Source organism: Mus pahari, chromosome 10, assembly GCF_900095145.1.
Source record: "Mus pahari chromosome 10, PAHARI_EIJ_v1.1, whole genome shotgun sequence".
Taxonomy (NCBI): Eukaryota; Metazoa; Chordata; class Mammalia; order Rodentia; family Muridae; genus Mus; species Mus pahari.
The window spans coordinates 94,466,565-94,483,625 of NC_034599.1; the positions used below are offsets into that span (position 1 = coordinate 94,466,565).

At 38.0% G+C, this 17,061-nt stretch overlaps 1 protein-coding gene and 1 non-coding gene across 2 annotated transcripts in view; one reads left to right on the forward strand and one right to left on the reverse strand.

Moving 5' to 3' along the window:
• The window catches only part of Ppp2r3a (protein phosphatase 2 regulatory subunit B''alpha), a 133,182-nt gene that overhangs the window by 88,671 nt on the left and 27,450 nt on the right, over positions 1 to 17,061 (reverse strand). The window contains exon 2 of the mRNA XM_021206420.2: positions 4,757 to 7,183. Within this exon, the coding sequence (XP_021062079.1) occupies positions 4,757 to 6,748 (1,992 nt within the window). The 5' untranslated portion in view covers positions 6,749 to 7,183. The remainder of the gene's footprint in view (positions 1 to 4,756; positions 7,184 to 17,061) is intronic.
• LOC115064886 lies at positions 15,893 to 16,019 on the forward strand. The gene has a single exon (XR_003844710.1). It is a non-coding gene; the product is annotated as a small nucleolar RNA SNORA24 (small nucleolar RNA).

Genomic DNA, 17,061 nt, shown 5'->3' on the forward strand with positions numbered 1-17,061 from the left:
CCTGACAACACTAGGTGGTGTACTTTTTAATATAATATACCACACTGTCCTATTTGTATAAAACGAGGTAACAAATTATACTTCATGGGCTATATCTGGCTCAGTGCCTGTTTTTCTAAGCTTTGGCTCCAACATCAGTCTAACATTTTGTGTGTTTGGTATATGTGGCATATGCTTATGTATACACATGAACGCAGGTGCATGTTTCCACGTGAGCATATGTGGAGGCAGAGAATGATGACAAGTGTCTTACTTTGTCATTCTCCCCTTTATTTTCTTGACACGGGGTCTCTCAGGCTTTAAGCTCACCATTTTGGCTAGGCTGGTGGGCTAGTGAGGTAGCTCCCAGGATCTGCTGGCCTCTGCCCCACACATTGTGGTTATAGACATGCACTGCCACATGAAGCTTTTGTATAGGTGCTAGAGATTCAAACTGAGGTGGTCACGCTTGCACAGGAAAGTCTTACCAACTGAAACATCTCCCCAGACCCTAGTTTAATATTTTTAAAAGACTCTTTAAGCACATGCATGCATGCATGCATGAACACACACACACACACACACACACACACACACACACACACGATAACACTAATCTCATGACATACTAAGCCTAAAATATTTACTCTCTGGCTTTTCATAGAAAAAGTCAATTCCTGTCTTAAACCAACTCAAGGGAAGAAAAGATTAAAAGATAAAGGACAAACCTCTAAAGCAAGGAAATATGGCCTCTTGCACAAGGCCATCAAGCAGAAATTTATTAAATTTTTTGATATTGAAACTTATTTAAAAGAATGTTGAAAGATGATTATTTTAAATTGCATTCTGATTCTAGTCCACATTTGTAAAAAGGACAAAACCAAACCAAGCAAACCTAGGACACTTTAGTGCCTGGCTGCCGAGTCAGGCTGAGCTGCATCTAGTGCCAAGACTAGGAGTATTATCAGGGACCCACTCCCTGTCTCTTTTTTTTTCATAGGAGGTAATGCCGGAAGAGATCTTAATAAACATTTTAAATGTGGTACCACAATAAGAGTTTCTGGTTATAATGGCTGTGAAAAATTATAATAGGTCATCAGAGGAAAACATTTTCCATTTAATAGGCAGATTATTGAGAAAATATATGCAAATGTCTTAGCCTACAATAACTGTTGCTCTTAGGAAATTATTAGCATTCTGAGGCTACTATACAGGTATTTTTAGTCCTTTGTAGCATGTTAAGCACATCAGTATTATCTTGAATATGAAAAACTTTCTTTTGTATTTTGCAATTAATTTATTTAGTTTCTCTTCTAGTGACAACCCTACTGAACTAAGGATATTATAATAGGTACTTAGAGGCTGTGCTTGCTAAAATCATTGACTCTTCATTTGGATGTGTGTGACACAAAGAAAGATTAAAAACTTGGTGTTATTTTGCAACTATTTCCTTTGCTACTAAAATTTGGGTGAGATTCTTGCTTAACTCTACAATAGATATGTAAATCATTTTAAGACTATTTGTCTGAAGCTGCTAATCCTATCCCACCCCAATACACCAAATGAGAATAACTAAGTCTAGACTACTGAAGTAGCATCTCATGTCTCTAGTCTTTGCTCTAAACCCAAAGGAACTAATTCGATCTTGCTTTTTCTGACTTGTCATTCTTTCCTGCAGTAACCCTGTGTTTCAAAGACATGATCTAATAGATAAGTATCCCATGAGAAGTGGAACTACCCCCCACTGGCAACTGCAATGTTCCTTGTGACCAAAAAGCATAGCTTTTTGATAATGATCAACCCAACCATGGTTTACCCAAGACTGCTTGCTTTGCTACACTATGCAAACCTTTAACCTTTGCCTTTGTTCCCTTTTCTAGCTAGACCTTTCGAAGCTCTGTCAGCTTCCTGAAGACACTGCTCTCGTTCTCCTGGTGTGGGCACAGTGTTTTTATAAAACTGTTTTCCTGCTTTCAGTACTGCCATCTCTTGGATTGAATTTGGGAAGAGTGGATAAGTCAGGTCTGCTGGGACTCTCAAGAGTTGGGCCTTTTCTCTAAAATTTAACATTATCAACATTTGTGAATCAATAAATGAGTTCCATAGAGTTTCCATAAATGTTCAGTGAACATCTGAGCAAAATCATCATTTAATAACTAAGTATGTACTATATTGCTTTAAGTTTTAATGTTTCTGGTAACTAAAAATGTACACACAGAACAGTGGCCATAAATGTGTATCAGGTAGAAATTATTCACCTGATCACAATTCACCTTTTTTGTTCTGTCAAATAATCTTCCTCGGGCCCCCCACCCATATGGAATTCCATGATAGGCAAGTGCTCTGTCACTGAGCTAGATCCCTAGCTCGTGTCTTCTTGAGACAGGGTCTTTCTAGGGGGTTCAGGTCAGTCTTCAACTCATAGTTGAAGTCCACAATAGCCTTGAACTCATGGCTCTCCCGCTTTCGCATTCCTAATTCTGAGATTACAAAGCTGTCCACCACAATGCCCAGGACAAATGGGGTTTCAAAAATTATATACTGGGCTGAATAGACAGCTCAGTAACTAAGAATGCATACACTTTTCCAGAGGGTCCAGGTTTAGTGCTCAGCACTCCTACTGGGCAGCTTACAACTGCAAGCAACTCTATCTCCAAGGGAGCCAGTAGCCTTTTCTGTCTTTTGCAGGCACTGTACTCATATACCTATAACAATTACATTTAAAATTTAAATTTTGCTGGGTGTTGTGGCACAGTCTGTAGCCTCAGAACTCACAGGGCAGAGGCAGGCAGAATCTATGAGTTTGAGGCCAGTCAAGACTATATAATGAGACCTTGCCTCAAAAACCAAACAACAAATTAAAAATCCTTTAAAATTATATATTATTATTGTCTATGTGTATTATGATATGTCTGTGTGAGCACTCATGTGCAGGTGTCAAAGGACAACTTATTGAGTGAGTTCTCTCCTTTTATCATTACATGGGCCCAGGGACTGAACTAAGCCTGCATGGAAAGTGCCTCGACTCTCTGAGCCATCTTGCTGGCCCTCAAGCAATACTTTAACAAGGCTAAAACAATATTTAGGCATTTGTTTATTTATTTTCAGTACAGAGTCTTCCTATGTATCTCTGGCTGTCCTGGAACCCATGTAGATAAGGCTAGACTTGAACTCATGGAGATCTGCCTGACTCTGCCTCCTGAGTGCTGGGATTATAGGCATGAGCCACTATGCCCGACATTAAGTTTATTTTTTAATTTGGTCATAAAAGTCTTATCTCTAAAATTCAACTTCTAAAAATTAAATAATGGTGAGGAATATACAAATGGCATAAATAACCTGAGAAACTACTTACTAGATATCTACCATCCAGAGCAGAAAAATGACATATGGGAACTACTGAAGCCCTCTGCCCATCTTTCCTGGTCACACCTTTTTCTCTTCTCCCGGGCTATTTTTCTGAACATTATATTTGCTGTATCTGGCACTTTGTCATATTTTTAGTATAAATGTGTACATTTCAAAATAATTCATCTATTTTATAACTTGCCTTTATTGCTCTGGCTTTCTATCTGTGAACTAATACATGTCTACATTTATAAACTCTACATGGTAGATATTGGGGCTAGCAAATTATTGATGTGCTTCTAGACCTGTCACAAAGTTTCAGTCAGGAACAGTAGAATGTGAGTCATAGTGAAGTTTGTCATATTTGGGACAGACTGTTAAAAACACCATTCTTGGGCTGGTGAGATGGCTCAGTGTGTAAGAGCACCCGACTGCTCTTCTGAAGGTCCCGAGTTCAAATCCCAGCAACCACATGGTGGCTCATAACCATCACAAGATCTGACACCCTCTTCTGGAGTGTCTGAAGACAGCTACAGTGTACTTACATATAACAAATAAATAAATCTTAAAAACAAACAAACAATTCCTGAAAAAAACAAAATAAAACAAAACACCATTCTTTTTTTCTTCTTGGTGAACTCACAGGCTACATACATATTCCAGGTTGTGCAACAGGACAAAATAAAGGACATGGAGGCTTCATCAAACTGAGTTCTTAAATGGGATGGCAAAGAGTCCCTTCTGAGAAAGAGTCCCTTCTGAGAAAGAGTCCCTTCTGAGAAAGAGTCCTTTCTGAGAAAGAATAAACATGCTCACCGACAAACACCTCTACACAAATGGGCAAATAACTGTCTTTCTCCAAGTCATCACAATCAGTAAAGTAAGTAGTAAAAACTAAAAAACCTTCAGAAAACACTTCTCTGATTCTAGATTGTTACTTATACTTACATGCATAGAGAAATCTCACATACACTTTCTTTGAAGGCTTGCTGCACTGACGGTACTTTAAGAAAGTGTTTGAACATACTATTCGGGAATATTATGTCTCATCAGTTAAATTTTCAGCTCTTTAAGATTCAGGCTCTCGGCCTGGAGAGATGGCTCAGTGGTTAAGAGCACTGATTACTCTTCCAGGGGTCCTGAGTTCAAAATCCAGCAACCACATGGTGGCTCACAACCATCTGTAATGAGATCTGACACCTTCTTCTGGTGTGTCTGAAGATGGCTACAGTGTAAAAACCAAAAAAATAAAAAACAAAAAAAACAAAACCAATCTGTTTGATTCAAATCCTTTGCTTCTTTTTGACTGAACTAAGATCATTCTTACCACAGAATTAAGTGGCTAACAAAAGTAGTTTCTGTTTATATATTTTACATACAATAAATTGTATTTGGAAACTTCTCAGAACTCTTGATTTTTGGATCTTACCTTGATCACTTCTGGCATCTGCTGAATCAAAACAACTGAAGTACTATCTTTGGGTTTCTCTCCAACAGGGCTCCTACAGACTGATGGAGTGTGCTGGGAGGAAGTTGTCAAGGTTTCCTGTAGAATTTGCATCATTTCCTTTTCTTGTGATAGGCTCCCTCTGCCTGACTTGCATTCAACTAGCTCTTGAGCAAAGTCTTCAATGCTTTCCAGAATTCGAAGTAAGAGGGCTCGGTCTTCCTCCTCTATTTTGTGTCCATTGTTTTCAATAATCCTTGTTAGACAAGAAGGTGAAACCTTTTCCATAGCTGAAGAGGCTATAGGTTTAGGATCAAGATCTTTGTGGATCTGACCAGTCACATGACTATGACTATTTAGAGAATTGATGCTTTTACCCCTGGCAAGTGGTTCTCCTAGGGAGGTCTCCATCTTCTGTGAGAATGATTCCAAATCCATTAATAATTTGTCTATCTCTTCTTGACTGTTAGGATTCATAAAGTGCCTCTGGTCTCTGAGTTCTGTGGTAGGAACTTCTAATTTAGAATCTTCCTTAGATGGATGAACCATTATTGGCTTTTCAAATATCTTACCAATTTCATTTTGCATTGAGGCAGGACATTTTTTAAGATAAGTATCACGGTCTGAAAATTCCTTATGTTCATTTACCTTTAATGGTTCCTGACCTTGTTCATTCTCTGCTTTTTGTTCTTTATCTAATAATGACTTCTTCCCATCTGACTCCTCTTCAATATAAAGAGTTTCCATTAAGTTACCAGAAGAAACATTCTCTAAATGGTTTATGGATAATAACGGTGATTGAAGCTGCACAGGTTTGAGAGTCCCAGGATTGTTTACCTCCAAGCTACACAAGGAATCTGTGTTGTTTGGAGTGGTTTTTACAGTGTCTGTTTGTTTAAAATTATGCTTGTCATCTTGCAATTCAACAGTCTGAAACTGTCCAGAGTCAAGGGCTGAGAGGTGGACAATATCTTCATATTTAGGGGGCTGTTCAGTCCCATATAATGGGGAGAATGGAGTCAGTTGTAAGTTAGGTAAACTATTGACAAGTTCTGTCAAATCTACGGTCTCGTTATTCCCAGACTGTATAAATTCAAATGGTAACTTTCTCAGGTAGTAAGCTAACCTGGTCATTACATTCATATAGACAGTTTCGGAGTTAGAAATCACCTCATTGCCACTTCCTTCACTGATACTACCTCCTGACTTTTTCTTTATGCATTGTTTTATGATGTCTGTGCATTTTTTCAAATCTTCAGAGCATTTCAGTAAGATGTCCAAGCACATTTTTATGTCTGTCCCAGAAGAAAAATGATCTATTTTATGTTTTTCTAAAATCTGTGTAACTAGATCTTCTTCAGACAAGTTCTGAAAAAGCATGGAAGTCAGGTTTGTATCTAATGAATTTCTATGAGATAAAGATTTTTCCTCAACTGAGGAACTCCGGAGTAAACCAAAGGGTGGAGAGGTCCCATCATTATTATAATGGCCACAGAGTAAGTCAAAATCAACTGACCTCCTATTAAATGAGTCAGATTTAACTTTTCTTCCTTTTTTGTAAGCTGCATGGTTTGAATTTCTGAGTTTTTCAAGGGAAAATTCTTTTATTTTCCCACTAGCAAAGCTGATTGCTTCTCCTGCAATGTCCTTTAAGTTACAGGTATGCTGAAATGTAGATGCTTTCTTGGCCTTGGGCATGCCTGTGAGGGCCTGATGGGGATAATCTTCAGCTGAGGAAAGCCCATTTTCATGAGACAAAAACACAGAGTTCAGATCCACATCTTTAAACTGAGACACAGGGATATGCACGAGGTCTGCACAGACACTATGATGCACCACAATGCAGTCTATTCCATGTGTGAAGGTATGGCAGGTTCCAGTGCAATAATGTATGGCTTGTTCAAGGCGTCGGTCTATCACTACACTGCTATAATGGTTCACAGTGCTAACCACAAGTCTGTAAGTTGCTGCCATAATATCAAATTCACTCAATGGTAGGACTTAGAACTTTAAAGAGTTTGTTTCAAGAAGATTTTTCTAAATGATACTTTGCTGAAAAAATATTTAATGACAACGTTCAGTGGTTTCTTGCAAAATATAGTAACTTTTCCATGAAGGGAAATCTTTAAATTTGAGGTCTGATAGCTATCAGTAGCTGTTGCACATGTATGCTTGTATTAGCAAGTCTAATAACTTAAATATTGTACATTTTAGTTTTATTTAGTAACATGATACTATAGGACTAGTTCTATGAAAGAATATCTTCTTTTAACTCTTCAATGGTTCTATAAACTGTCACATAACTCTTAGTTGATGGTACAGGATTACTGTGATAACTGAGTCCTCCCAGGCCTTGTGATCCATTTTTTATTTTATTTTATTTTTTGTTTTTGTGAGCGACAGAGAAACCTAGAATAGAAGAAGAAAAGAATTAAACACAAGCAGTTAATCAATGATCTCTATTCTCTGTCCTATCTCTTGTTGCTGATATTTACTCTAGGTCTTTGTTTTCTCACATTCTATACTCAGTACCTTGTGTAGTATCTCAACCCTGCCTTCCTGTATACGCCTAACTGATACTTCCTTTAAGACTCTTCTTGCCTTCTTGTATGATAGTATCAAGCTTATATCTAGACAGTTTTCTTATCCTTATGACTGTGTATCAACAATTGTCTTCTAGCTGGGCAGTAAGGACGCATCCCTTTAATCTCAGCATTTGGGAAGCAGAGTTAAGTGAATCTCTGAGTTCGAGGTCAGCCTGATCTACAGAGTGAGTTTCAGGACAGCCAGAGCTAGAGAAAAACAACAGAAAAACAAAACAAACAAACAAACAAACAGAATAGTCTTCTGATTAACTTCCAGGCCGTTTGACATGTTTCTAAGCCACGTATTCCCATAGTTCCTACTACTCCACTGCATCTACTCTCTGCTTCCATCAACCTAACCTCTTCTCAAAGACTGCCAACACTCGGGGACTGGTCCTAATTATTCTTCTATTAACTTCTCTGTACTTACATACAGAAAAACAAAACCTTCATTACTGTTCTTGGTTCCATATTTTTGGACCATATTCATGTACATCTCTTCCTTTTTTAAAAATAACAGATTCTTAAGATTTCTTTAACCATTATTACTTAAAAAAAAAAAACAAACCAGCTTGTAGAATCTATAGTAGTTGATTTCCAAAACTGTTCTGTCAATATATTCATTTAATCACAAGCCACAGAATGCCTACTCTGCCCTGCTCTACGTGCTAGCAGTGACTTTCAGCAGTGAATAAAGTCAGGACTTTGCTCTTACTGAGGTGAAAATGTAGTTAGAAAAACCGGTAAAATGTAAATAAGCATATAATCCAATAGATATGTGTTATTGAGACAAATGAAGCAGGGCAAGGACTCAGACAAAAAGAAAGGTGTTTAATAGTAGAAGTCAGAGGTAACTTTAATGACACCTGAACAAAGATCTGTAAAAAGAAAGGGAGTGGGCCAAACAGGTATTATCAGATAAATCATGTCAGGCAGATAAATCTTAAGTGCAAAGGTCCTGAGGTAGAAATCTACTTGATTTACTACAAAGATAAGGAGATTAATGAGATTGTAGCAGAGAAAGCAAGAATAGTATAAGAGATAAGGTCATAACGGAAAGGGGGATTCTAACCATGCACGAGCCAGAGATCTCTATAATGGAACCGAGTTTAACTGTGAATGCACTGAAATATCACCCTTAGAGAGTCACATTTTAAACTGATGATTTTGACTGTTGCTTTCAGGCACATAGAAGACAAGAAAAGAAACAGGGAAATAAACAGGATTGCAGTGCTGGGAAGTTAGGACCAAGATAGTAACAGTGTAGCAGATGTTTAGATGTATCTATTTCAAAGGTATAGCCAATCTTCGCTGACCCACAGAATAGGTAATATGGATGAATCAAGAGCAGTGCATCAAAGCAATGATAGTAAAAATAATTATAGCAGGATTATAAGAATTATAATCATAATTATAGGAGAATATAAGTCTCGCTGACTCAGCACTGTCATTGGTTGATGGTTTGGGACAGGCATCACTATGTAGCCATGGCTAGCATGAAACATGTTATGTAGACCAGGTTTGCATTGAACCCACAGAAATCCACCTGCTTCTGCCTCCTGAGTACTGGTATTAAAGGTGTATGCCATCATGCCCAGTACTACTGGCATTTTAATAATAAAAATCTTTACCTATTCAAAAATAAAAGTGTGTTCATATTATATTTCTTTGTGTTCATATTATATTTCCTTGATCCTAAAAACTATTATATTTACTTCATTTGTTTATTTATGGAAGGTAATCTATTATTATCTGTTACATGTTTAGGTATTGGGAATTTAACGACTACAGAAATGATTAATGTAAAAGAATAGTAGTTTGGAGACAGGGTCTAACTAGTCTGGCTTCAAACTGGTGACTTGCCTGCCTTTGTCTCCTGTGTGTTAGGATTGTAGACATTCACTACCATGCCCTGAAAGAAATATTTCTTGTGTTAAAATTTCATAGTGACTACAATATTAACTGATGGTTCTTTGGATCTAAGGTCACTGTGTTTATACCAGTACAATCAAAGGCCTGTTAACTTGAGATACAACCCACATCCCTAATTTTTGATATCCTCTAAATGTTCTTTGATTGTGTTCTAGATAAACTGTTGAACTGTCAGTTTTGTTGTTGTTGTTTTTTGTTTGTTTGTTTGTTTTGAGACAGGGTTTCTATGTATANNNCTGGCTGTCCTGGAGCTCACTTTGTAGACCAGGCTGGCCTCAAACTCAGAAATCTACCTGCCTCTGCCTTCTGAGTGCTGGGATTAAAGGCATGCGCCACTAGGCCCGGTGAACTGTCAGTTTTAAGAGATATTTTCTTAAATTTGGGTACAAATATAACTTATGATTTGGAAGGAACACTGATATTATCATAATACTTAGATTTTTTCCAACCAAATATAAAATTTAATTCTAATATTCTATCACCTTTCTCTTCAGGTGGACCTCAATAGGTATCACTATGTATTCCTAGCTGGCTTGCAACCTGTAGCAATTCTCCTGCTTCTGCCTCTCAACTGCTGGGATTCTAGGGGCATGCCATTATACCCTGCTTCCTAACCTTACTTTTGTTCCTATGTCTGAATTTAGTTGCTATGTGAATGGAGTTTGAACTAACTACTGCCTCATCCTCAACCTGTTTGTTTTCAAATTTTCAGGTGGCTTACCTAAAACTAGGTACATTCAGATTGGATGAAGCTGATGCAAAAAGAAGTTCAACAGTCAGAGGTGAGGAGGACACAACATTTGCCTCAACACCGGAAGTAACTGGGACCAGTGGGACCCGGGCACCCAGGAACTCTGCCCCACCAGTGGCACAGGTTCCTTCTGGTCTGGGCCTGTGACCTGAACAGACCTTATGTGTGAACTCTGTGGCCAGTCCCACAACAGAGGCTCCACTCCCAGGTGCTCTAACACACCCAGGATCCCAGGATTCCAGGATCCCAGGAGCTTGGTGACACCAGGATCTCAAGGTTCCAGAGGCAGTTTGACTCCCAGGAGCTCTGACATACCCAGGATCCCAGGATTACAGGATCCCAGGATTACAGGATCCCAGAATCACAGGATCCCAGAGACAGCTGAACTCTGAGGAGTTCTGAGGAGCCATGATCACAGTATGGAGAAGCTCCAGTCAGATATAGCGAAGGCAGGTAGCACTAGAGATAATCAGATGGCAGGAGGCAAGCATAAGAATATAAGCAACAGAAACCAAGGTTACCTGGCATCATCAGAACCCAATTCTCCCACCATAGCAAGTCCTAGATACACCATTACACTGGAAAAGCAAGATTCAGATCTAAAATCACTTCATGATGATAATACAGGACTTAAGAAGGACATAAATAACTCCCTTAAAGAAATACAGGAGAACATAGGTAAACAGTAGAAGCCCTTAAAGAGGAAACACAAAAATTCCTAAAAGAATTACAGGAAAATACAATCAAACAGGTGAAGGAAATGAGCAAAACCATCCAAGATCTAAAAATGGAAATAGAAACAATAAAGAAATCACATAAGGAGACAATCCTGGAGTTAGAAAACCTAGAAAAGAGATCAGGAATCATAGATGCAAGCATCACTAACAGAATATGAGAGATAGAAGAGAGAATCTCAGGTGCAGAAGATACCATAGAAAAATATTGTCACAATGGTAAAAGAAAATGCATAATGTTCCTAACCCAAAACATCCAGGAAATCTAGGACACAATGAGAAGATGAAATTTAAGGATAATAGGTATAGAAGAAAGCAAAGATTCCCAATTTAAAGGACCAGTAAATATCTTCAACAATATTATAGAAGAAAACTTCCCTAACCTAAAGAAAGAGATGCCTATGAACATATAAGCCTACAGAACTCCAAATAGACTGAAAAGAAATTCCTCCCATCACATAATAATCAAAACATCAAATGCACTAAACAAAGGATGCAAAGAATATTAAAAGCAGTAAGGGAAAAAGGTCAAGTAACACATAAAGGCAGACCTATCAGAATTACACCAGACTTCTTACCAGAGTCTGTGAAAGCTAGAAGATCCTGGGCAGATGTCATACAGACCCTAAGAGAACACAAATGCCAGTCCAGGCTACTATACCGAACAAACCTCTCAACTACCCTAGACAGAGAAAACCAGATATTCCATGAAAAAACCAAATTTACACAACATCTTTCCATAAATCCAGCCCTACAAAGAATAATAGATGGAAAACACCAACACAAGGAGGGAAATTATACCCTAGAAAAAGCAAGAAAGTAATCTTTCAACAAACCCAAAAGAAGATAAGCACACAAACATAATTCTACTTCTAACAACAAACATAACAGGAAGTAACAATCACTATTACTTAATATCTCTCGATATCAATGGACTCAATTCCCCAATAAAAAGACATAGGCTAACAGACTGAATACATAAACAGGACTCAGCATTTTGTTGCATACAGGAAACACACCTCAGTGACAAAGACAGACACTACCTCACAGTAAAAGGTAGGAAAACAATTTTCCAAGCAAATGGTCCCAAGAAACAAGGTGGAGTAGCCATTCTAATATTGAACAAAATCAACTTTCAACCAAAAGTTATCAAAAAAGATACAGAAGGACATCATACTAGTCAAAGGAAAAAAAAATCTATCAAGATGAACTCTCAATTCTGAACATCTATGCTCCAAATGCAAGGGAATCCAATTCATAAAAGAAACTTTACTAAAGCTCAAAGCACACATCACACCCCACAAAATAATAGTGGGAGACTTCAATACCCCACTCTCTGCAATGGACAGATCAAGGAAAAGAAACTAATCAGAGACACGGTGAAACTTACAGAAGTTAAGAACCAAATGGATCTAACAGATACAGAACATTTCATCCTAAAGCAAAAGAATATACCTTCTTCTCAGCACCTCATGGTACCTTCTCCAAAACTGACCATATAAATGGACACAAAACAGGCCTTAACAGACACAAGAAAACTGAAATAATCCCATGCACCCTATCAGATCACCATGGACTAAGGCTGGTCTTAAATACCAACAAAAACAACGGAAAGCACACATACTCATGGAAGCTGAGCAATGCTCTACTCAATGATAACTTGGTCAAGGAAGAAATAAAGAAATTAAAGGCTTTTTGGAATTTAATGAAAATGACACATCATACCAAAACTTACGGGACACAATGAAAGCATTCCTAAGAGGAAAACTCATACCTCTGAGTGCCTGCACAAAGAAACTGGAGAGAGCTCACACTAGCAGCTTGACAGCACACTGGAAAGCTCTAGAACAAAAAGAAGCAGGAAGTGATCAAACTCAGGGATGAAATCAACCAAATAGAAACAAAAGGAATTATACAAAAAATCAACCAGTAGCTGGTTCTTTGAGAAAAATCAACAAGATAGATAAACCCTTAGCCAGACTAACCAGAGGGCAAAGAGACAGTATCCAAATTAAAAAATCAGAAATGAAAAGGGAAACATAACAAGAAAATACATCTTAAAATAACTTCTGTTTGTTGAATATTAAAAGTTGAAAAATATTAAAATCATGTTCTACAAACACAATTATTGATAATTTTTCTCACTGTGCTTGAAATGAGCATTTTCTTTTTTCTGCATTATTTATTTATTTTTTTAAATTTTGTTGTTTTGTTTCAGTGTTGGGAATTGGACATAGGGCATTATATATGTCAAAAAAATGTCGTACTGCTGAGCTGTACTCTTGTTCCTCTTCCTGATGGCTGAATACTCCAATATATATTTGTATGTTTGTGAACTATGTATATACAGTGCCCCTGGAGGACAGAATATTCTTTCCTTTTGTGTTTTGGACTTTTTTTTTTTAATTGGATATTTTCTTTATTTACACTTCAAATGTTATCCCAGTTCCTGGTTTCCCCTCTGAAAAACATCCCCCCTCCCCCTGCTCACCAACCCACCCACTCCTGCTTCCTGGCCCTGGCATTCCCCCATACTGTGCATAGAGTCTTCACAGGACCAAGGGCCTCTCCTCCCATTGATGTCTGACTAGGCCATCCTCTGCTACATATGCAGATAGAGCCATGAGTCCCACCATGTGTACTCTTTGGTTGGTGGTTTAGTCCCTGGGAACTCTGGGGGTACTTGTTAGTTCATATTGCTGTTCTTCCGATGGGGCTGCAAACCCCTTCAACTCCTTCAGTCCTTTCTCTAGCTCCTTCATTGAGGACCCTATGCTCAGTCCAATGGATGACTGTGAGCATCCACTTCTGTATTTGTCAGGCCCTGGCAGAGCCTCTCAGGAGAGCGCTATATCAGGCTCCTGTCAGCAAGCACTTGTTGGCATCCACAACAGTGTCTGGGTTTGGTGGTTGTTTATGGGATGGATCCCCAGTGGGTCAATCTCTGGATGGGCATTTCTTCAGTCTCTACTCCACACTTTGTCTCTGTAACTCCTTCTATGGGTGTTTTGTTTCCTCTAAGAAGGTTCAAAGTATCCACACTTTGGTCTTCCTTCTTGAGTTTCATGTGGTTTGTGAATTGTATCTTGGGTATTCTGAGCTTCTGGACTAATATCCACTTATCAGTGAGNGCATATCATGTGTGTTCTTTTGTTATTGGGTTACCTCACTCAGGATGATATCCTCNAGATCCAACCATTTGCCTAAGAATTTCATAAATTCATTACTTTTAATAGCTGAGTAGTACTCCATTGTATAAATGTACCACGTTTCTGTATCCATTTCTCTGTTGAAGGACATCTGGGTTCTTTCCATCTTCTGGCTATTATAAATAAGGCCGCTATGAACATAGTGGAACATGTGTCCTTATTACATGTTGGAGCATCTTCTGGGTGTATGCCCAGGAGTAACTTCAAAGAGTTTTTGCTATTCTGAAAAATTTAAAATATACTTACTGATAAAATAATTTCTCTCCTAGAAACACTGATAATCTTTTTAAAGTAAACTGTTAGACAATGTATATAGATATATAATGTGTTTTAAATACTCTCTATGTCATGTGGTATCATATAAGGGCTTTTGAATATATTTCTTAATGATTCTTTTTTAATATTTTATTCTTAATTCCCAAAGAATATTTTATATGTTTTGAAACAATTTAGTATTCAACATTAGATATAGGATCCTCAGTTATAGATAGTATTAAATATTCATTAATTATATTTTAGGGTATGAAAGGATATGAATATAAAAGTTGAACAAATTTTTATGTATTATTAATGTTTGATGTATAAAATGTATTTAAAATTTAAGAAAATGTAAAAAAAAAAAAAAAAGAAGTTCAACAGTAGCAGATGTGTTCAGTAATAAAGTAAAACTATAAAGTAGCCCAACCATAAAATGTGTTAGGAACAAAAGTTAAACACAGCAATGGAAGAAATTACCTTTAACAAAGACATGCAGCAGAACAACCCAAACACAAAGTACAGAAATAGCATTAAGTCAGGACAAAATAACTCAATGGTTAAGAGCCCTTACTGTTCTTCCAGAGTACCTGAGTTCAGTTCCAGCAACCATATCAGACAGCTCACAGCTGCCTGTAACCCTAGTTCTAGAGGATATGATGCCCTCTATTGGCCTCTGGGAACACCTATACATACATGCCATATGCTCACACAGTCACATGCATACACATAAATAGAAATGAAATTTAAAAAGAAATAATGTCAAGCATTAAGAAGTTATCTTTTTAGAAACCTAATGTTTTACTTTTGAGGGGAACTGAGACAGGGTCTTACTATATAGCCCTGGATGGTCTGGTACTATATAGCTTAAGCTAGCATCAACCTCCCAAGTGCTGGGATTATAGGTGTGCAGTACCTAGCTATCAAGCTAAGATTTTTAGAGAATGTTAAATAAGGATACAGGGGAAAGTAACTAATAATGTTGAGAAGCTATGGGATAACTAACTATATGGGATATTTCAGGAGTATTTTCTAATATAATGAATTTATATTAATAAAATATATGAATACTGGAAAATTTAAATACCTAATATATATTAAAACATGTCAAATTAGTTCTTTAACCAGCACAACACAACGACAAATATTTTTTTCTGTGAAATTTCAGAAATAGACAAAATGTTTTCCTTAGGCCTGAATAGTAACCAACTGGTTAGTACAGTAACATGAAAAGAATTCATATTATACTAGAATTTGAAATAAATCAAAGAATATATGTTATTCAATAAAACTTCCTGAGTTAATGCATATTATTCTATGCTCACTGATATGGCTGTAGGTTGCCATATGTGGAAACTTCAAATGTGGCTAGGATAACAAAAGAACTGGATTATACATATAGAAGTTAAAAAAGATAGTACATGGAGTTCCTGTGACATCTGCCCAGTTTCCCCAGTAAGAATAGTGCACTTTACCCCTACTGTGAGCTGCAGAACTTGTCATCAGTTTTCCACATACCTACTCCCTTTATTCTGTAACTACCAACACATTCAAGATAGGTAATTGTGTTATCCCTCCTGCCCTGAAGTGCTTCATAATACTTTCTGAAGCCACACATCTCAACCAGAAACCCTGAAAAATGAAGATCTCCTTTCCAATGCTATGTTTGTCACTTAGAAATATTTTACTTTCTTAGTCATGGAAGAGTGTACTCTTGTTTATTGACAAAACCCCCACCATTTAGTTGGCATCCGATTCTGACCTTCACAAACAACATTCTTCACTGTTAAAACCCTGTGTGATGCTGGGTTATTAGGCATTCTTTTCTAAACTATTATTCAACTGCTTCTAGGAAAAATATGGTTCTTTACTAATGAACAATAAAGAGATGCCTCATAAGTAAATGAAAAAAATGTCCAGGCTCATCAGTGATCAAGGAAGTAAGGATTAACACAATGTATTTAGCTCTACCAAATCAACACATTAGAATGCTAATCCCTCTCTCACTCTGATAGTAGAAGTATTCATTTGTCGGTTTTCTGGAAAAGTGATTAGTTCTATGAATCTAAAAACCTTTAAAAAGTACATGTGCATGTGGACATCTCTGGTCTGGGCTGTTGCATGTTGATGTTTAAGGGCTGAGCAAAGCTGGTCCTGCCCCTCATTGGCTGCAGCACTCAGGAGAGCAGGCACCGCATCATGCACGGGCAGCACAGTAGAGATGGCCCTGGTGGCAGGAGCAGAGGTAGGGGTGAGGGATGGGGGAGTGAGCTGGCCCCGGAGGCCATGAGAATAGGAGAGCTGGTCCTACCTATTGGCTGAGCTAGGGAGAGGGGGCAGCAGTATGGGAGAGCTGGCCCTGGTGTTGTGGGTACAAGAAAGTTGGTGGGCTAATCAACTCAGCTATCTTCCAGGCTCAGATCCAGGGCTCTGAGTTGGCCCATTCCGACATCTATCCCATCTATGAACTGCTAGAGTGTGTGAAAGGGCTTGTCCTGCAGAAACAAAGCTGCAGGACCTCCGTGACACAGAGTAACCACAGGATATTCCAGAGGAGTCCTGGTGAGGATCCAGTCAGTATTGACAGTGTAGCAGAAGCCAGAGGACTTGAAACAGACCAAGGACTCATTGTAATGAACATTTGCAAATAAAGATGTTTAGACAAAATGGTATGCTATGAGACACTCTGAAGCTTGCTTCCACAGCAAGATTTTTTAAAAATTTGTTCCTTTTTTTCCTTTCTTTTCTCTTGCATGTGTATGGGGGGGGGGGGGAAGAGGCATTGCAAGGGTAGAGGGCAGATACCAAAGGATGGGGGATT